The sequence below is a fragment of the Amblyomma maculatum genome, chromosome 4, assembly GCF_055883805.1.
Source record: "Amblyomma maculatum isolate TAMU_Amacu chromosome 4, ASM5588380v1, whole genome shotgun sequence".
NCBI lineage: Eukaryota > Metazoa > Arthropoda > Arachnida > Ixodida > Ixodidae > Amblyomma > Amblyomma maculatum.
This window is the reverse complement of record NC_139347.1, coordinates 53,087,582-53,093,784: the sequence shown is the minus strand read 5'-3', so window position 1 is coordinate 53,093,784 and position 6,203 is coordinate 53,087,582. Positions and strand designations below refer to the sequence as shown.

The following is a 6,203-nucleotide window of genomic DNA, read 5'->3' as shown; positions in this document are numbered from 1 at the left end:
CCAAGCCCCTATCGAGCCACACTGACAAAATTTCGTCCCTCGTGGGCCAGCAGCTGGAGAATATAACAGTAGAAATAATAAATAACAAAGAAAATAAATACAGATCAACCTAAGGGTCTCTTTTCCAGGCCACACTCTAATTCTTCATGGAAAAGAAAAGTGGTGTGAACTCCTAACTTGCAGATAGCTTGCAGAGTGCTAGTAAAACGGTGCAATATGGCTCAGTGGTTATAACCGCAGTCATTTATCCTAAAGAAAAAAGAAAAAGAATGTATATTCAAAATGAAAGAGAAGACGGTTTGTCCGGGACACTTTCATCCCAAATTGACGCAGATTAAGAGACCAGTGCCTCTTTTCATTTCCACAAATAATAACTTGTTCGTTTTATTTGGAAAACGAGCCTGGCGTAAAAATCGACTCCTGAAGCTGGCTTGTGCTTTCGGAACATAAACAAATTTTTAGAACAGACAGGCCGCATGGCACAGCTCCACAGGCCTCATGTTTGAGACTCCTGTTTTACATGAGTTTTTTCATTTTTTTTAGAGCACCAGATTGTTTTTTACCACAAGGTGCGCGGTTACCTTCGAGCAGAGAACCACATTTATGTGCTCTAAGCTGATCGCTAGTGGCTACTGTAATCAAGACAACCGTCTGAGAGTGTGCTCTTTGCTATTGAAGCTAACCAAATTGTGAACAAAAATGGTCACTGAATGGGTTGTGCGTAAAATGCACATGGGTCATGCATATGCACATTTAAGGTACAGGTATTTAGTTTAAACATTCTCTAAGTTTTTATCTTTCCCTGCAAAAAACTGTCCTTGTTTGTTGCAACGAGACAGGCCTACATGATTCTCAGAAGCGGTCAAGCACATTTAACTGAAACAAATAAAAGCACATTTGAGCTGTGCTATCATTAAGTAACGCACTGAATTGACTAGGCAATGTATAAGTAGATAAATTTTTCTACTTTGTGTACAGAGTAAAGCTGTGAAAGACAAGATGTGAAATGCATTGCTTTTATTGATACATTTGCTGGCAACATTGAACTAAAGTTTACCTTTTCTAACAAAGGGGGCAACTCTCACTGGCAGTTGTTACATCCACTCACTTCGTGGGTTTATTGGTGAAACTTTTCTGTACCCTAACACTTGCCGAAAAAAAAAATATACCCTGCTATACAAGGCAACACAAAGTTATATAGGCATGGTGCTGTAACAAAAATCGTTCTAAAATCCCAAATGAGTAAACAGAATCAAGTGATTAAATTTAAGATTTTTTTCACACTGTCCACCATGCATGCAGCTTGAAGGAAGTTAGCAAGCTTCAGCAGCCATTGCTCCATTCACTTGCCTTGAAAGCTCATATGCTGTTGCTTTCAGTTATTAATAACATGTTGGACTCATCATTCTTGCAGGACTTTTTTTCACTATAAGAAAAGCTAAATAAAGCATCTATTTCTATGCAAGAAGCAAAAACGTGCCTGCTTTAAAAAAAGAGAAGTCCCGCAGTGTTTAAGTGGACCTCCTGTGGGGACCATCACTATGGCAACGCCTATTTAAGAACTATGTTTTATTTAACGCGCGCCTACCAGAACACCTTTTTTATATTGTGGTCTACTGGTTCCAATGGCATATTGCAGCCAAGAATGTTGCCTGTATTTTCCCACCTGAAACATAAAATTTGTTTTCACACAGCAACACTAGTGAGGTAAGGTACAGCACGGTAAGCTACGGTAAGTTTTGAAATCTCAACAGTTTTCCGAACGCAGCCACAAAACTGTGGTTTGCGTTTGCACCGCTTGTGTGCAAGGTACCCCACATAACCAAATCAAACAGTTTAATAAAAACTGTGGCAGCTTTAAAAGACACTGAAGCAGCATTCATAGCAGTTGTAAATGTCATGGATTTGTTCAAATTTATGAACTTAAGATACAAAAAAAAAAGGTTTTAACCTGGAAGTCCTACAGCACAAAAAAAAAAAAAAATGACAAACAGCACTTGTTTTAAACATATCTGGCTTTTAGTGACACGATGTGAAGAGTTTGAAATAATGAATAAAATTCATTTGTTCCCTTGTTGACCATTGAATGGTGCCGATCACTATAGTGTTGGTTTCCACCATGGTTTCAGACATATCATTCAGAGCTATCCAGTGAATCTATTCAGGGCGAGAAAAGCATTGCTGGTGAATCTATATTTAAACTGCATTATTTTCGGCGACACGAATGCCATCAAAAACAGGCAGCTTTATGGCCACTCTTAGAGGGAACAGTCCCATTTGAACTGTGTAATTCAACATTTGTGGCCAGAATGAGTTTCAGCACGATTTTCCTACGAAAAATTACTCAATTGGGGTTGAGGGCGACCGTGGTCACATCCTCCGCAAATCTCCCCGATCGAAAACAAGTACTTCAAGTATCTTGCACCTATGTACAATTTTTGCTATTAAGCCGTGTGCAATAGCTTCTGTTCATCTTTTGTCCCCCCTTACTCAATACCCTTCCAAGCCCAGTAAAGAATGATGAATAAACAAAACAAATAAATGAATGTGCGATGCATAAAATTAAAAAGGAAATATCTGTAGGGATAGTGCCAATACTGCTGCTCAAGTTTCTATCCCAAAGTACACGAAACATGCATATTGCACGCAGGTGTTCTGGAACTCTCATTTATCTTGTTTTGTTTGTACACAACATGGTGCTCACAAATTTTCAGCAGTCTTCCTAATAAAAACGTGGGGGATTAATCCAGTTGTGTAGTTGCAGCAAGGGTTGAATAACTGCACTTGTACACACATTTCCGAACAAAGGGAATCTTTAAATTCCTCAAAAATAATCATGCAGATTATTCCATTCAGGCAATGTGCTTAAAAATTTAATGCTTGGTTCAGAAACAAAGTGCCAAGAGCATTTTTGGACAACAGCTGTAGCATTTTCTCTTTAGATCACAGCATGGGTTCTCGCATTTGCTGCAACATTCTTGCACCACATCTCATTCGACTTTATTTAGTTCATGCTGGCTGCTGAAATTGCTCCATTAAAGGCAGTTTTTTTGAGCTTGAGAGGCAAATGACTTTCCTCTCAATTGTCCTCAGAGGCATATGGTCGCCATTTATGGTGTGCAGCTTGATATTTATTTGCCTTTTAATAATAAGACCCCTTGTTCAAAATTTTCTTTGGACATCTGTGTTGCAGATGTATAACACGTAGACAGCAGTGATGTTCAGGACATAAATAAGGAAAAATGCGATCGTTTTGTTTCAAAAGGCTCATTTTATTTGCAAATAGAATCCCTCTGTGAAACTCATGACAGTCATGGGACAGCCTCACAACCAGCACTGTGCATCTGTGATGCTGCGCCTTCAAAATGTGTGCGCAGAGAGAGAGGGAGGGGAGAAGAGAGAAGGAAAGAAAACGAACACAAGGAAAGCTGCTCATTCTGAACATTTGGCAAATGAGAGAAACACATTGTGAGGCGGTGATGCACATTTCGGTTTCGGCACACCGCAAAATTGCACATCTCTACAACAAAACAAATGTAGTTTAAAACGCCTGGTGCAAGCAGCCAGACATTTTTCCATGATGAAAAGAAAATAAACACACACAGACACAAAAAAAATGCTGAAAAGTCTCGTGGGGAACTGTCCTCGCACCCCAGTTCGACAACTCGCATGGGCCAAGCAAGGAGCAACAGCAGCAGAGTCCTCTAGGGAGCTTCACTTGAGATAGTCCTTGCCCCTGAACTCTGCCTTGAGTTGCTGAATCAGGTCGAAGATTTTGAGCGAAGGCCCCACCTTCATGTCAGTCAGGGCCATGACAGATTCTTTGGTCAGCTCCAGGAGCTGGGCTCCATCAACTTTCTGCGCAAGACGAGAAGACAGCGAGGCTTATTTCAATGCACATCAGAGGACCTCTCGAGATAATTACTCTCCTGGCTGATCGATTCATCGAGAACTTTTATCACAAAATGTTACTGCACTTCCAATTAGGCTTGCGTGGGCAACGCACCTTTGCCATAAAATGTTCGAAATCGAGGTGTACCTTCCACATCCTGTGCCAAGCTCGACATACAAAAGAGAAGGTGAAAATTTTTCGGCAGCCGTCTATTTTCATTTCATGTAGCACAAAAGCGGCAAATAAATAGTTAATTAACCCGAATGCACCCGCCAAAGCATGATCCAGTTAATAACAGTGCTGGATACGAAGAAAGGCAAACACTAATGCTCTAAAGCTGTAGCAGTTACTTGAAATGGCAACACAAACCAGGAACAAACTACTCCCAATGATTCCAGGCACTCTCGTCCATTTCCACAATGTTCTAGGTTGCTCCGGTCATCTTTTATGTCTTTATCTAGATGCTTCTTCACAGACTAAGTTGAGTGACGACAAGTGCAATGGGCGTTAGTAATTCGATAACCAGCGAGCATGTTTACTACTATCACCACCACCGGGTTCCTTAGTTCTTTTGCAGGGGCAGGTCAGCGCAATAAAAACTTGATTTCAGTACTACACCTGTCTGCTCCTTTGTGCCCACAACATTGTCACTGCCATGTGACAATATTCATCTCTGGAGGCAATGTAATGACTAAGGGAAATTTTAAATTACTACTGCCACATGAAAAGAAGTACCAATTTTAATTTAAAGTTGCAAGCCAATCTGATCTGGCAAAATGATGAAGTCACTGGTAAGCACCGACAAGTGTAGGAGTGAAATTGACTGTTAGTAAGTAGTGACCAGTGCATCACTAGCATTATAAAAAGCGTGAAGGTCAAAAGGCGCCAGATGATGACACTCACAGTAATAATGGCACTTTATACAGCGATATGAATTTTAAACTTATGCTCATGCATCTTTCACTTAGGAGCAGACAGATCGCTTTGACCAACAGCTACTAATATCGGTTTCCATTGGGCGAACAGGAGCACTTTTAGCTGCACTAAAAGTGCTCTTGCGAGTTTCAGCGCCTACCAGTGGTCGAACAGGAGCAGTAGCGTTGTGTTTCATTGGCAGAGGAGGCGCGCTTTTGGGGTCCCGGGAGCAGCCGAGAGCAGTCCTCGGAGCTCTGTCGCCAGCGGCGGAGTACAGGGAGAATGAAGGAAGTCACGTGACCTTTTTGATGTCACTTCTGGCAAGGTCGGTCTCGAGGGAGAGCGCGCGCGCTCTCTCCCTCGGGACCGGCCGTTCTTCTGGTTATTCGCCGCCCGGAGCCCGGGCAGGACGGTCGAGAAAAATGGTGGAAGACGGCAGCGGTGGCGTTCGGCCGGCAGATACGGGCAACGCAAGCGCGAGAAAAGTTTGATCACATGACGCCTGACGTCACGTGCTCCACCTCGGTACGCTGCTCTCCGAGCAGCGTGAATGTTCCATTGGGGAGACGAGAACGCACGTCCCCAGTGCTTTCGTACGCTGCTCTGGCTGCTCGTTGCTCTTGCTCCTGTTCGCCCAATGGAAACCGGTATAAGTTTGCCTCCTCGCCTTCCTTCTGTGACTATGTATGCATGCAGTAGTCTTCATCGTTCTGTACACTGAGAAAAAGAAGGATGCCGTTATGCACACTGCTTTCCAGACTGCTTTTCAAGTCTGTGGCTGGCTCAACAAAAACAAGCCAAGTGTGCAGTTCAGCATCAACAATACAAAGCATTCACAGCCAAAAAAAGGTGACGCTGGTGCTGTCAAAACATTCAGCCCCAACAAAATGAAGGAAACAGTGAAATTTATTATGCCAGTGTTGCAGTGCACCTAACAACAAATGCAGTGGCACACGTGTAAAGCGACGCGCAATACAAGTGAGAAAACATGTCTTCCACAGTCAGCTATATAGTTTGGTTTGGTTTGTGGGGTTTAACGTCCCAAAGCAACTCAGGCTATGAGAGACGCTTGTGCTATATAGTGTGAGGATTTGTTTAAGTGGGGCGTGACACTACCGTGTGCTGTTAGTCTAGTGCGAGAAAAGCATGCAATTTGAAAAAAAGTAGTGCAGGCAAAAACCGGGTGCAAATGCAATTTGCAGCGCATGCATAGAATTAAGGCAGCATGCACATACTGGAGTGAGCAATAATTTTCAGAGATCTTGGATTTTGGAACGTTTGTGCACATGTTTGTATCACTAATAAGACAGTAATTGTCACGCAAATAAACCCTGAAAAGGAGCTTTCACATTTGAAAAATAGCACAGCTGACAGCCTCCCCTCATTTTCAGTGCTG

General features: G+C 42.5%; 1 protein-coding gene across 3 annotated transcripts in view; it reads right to left on the bottom strand.

The window, feature by feature from the left end:
- Positions 1-3,231: 3,231 nt before the first annotated feature.
- The window catches only part of LOC146191031 (MBT domain-containing protein 1-like), a 38,675-nt gene continuing 35,703 nt past the window's right edge, over positions 3,232-6,203 (bottom strand). For all 3 annotated transcript variants that reach the window (XM_084601456.1, XM_084601458.1, XM_084601457.1), the window contains one exon: positions 3,232-3,858. In XM_084601456.1, the coding sequence (XP_084457582.1) occupies positions 3,715-3,858 (144 nt within the window). In that variant the 3' untranslated portion in view covers positions 3,232-3,714. The remainder of the gene's footprint in view (positions 3,859-6,203) is intronic.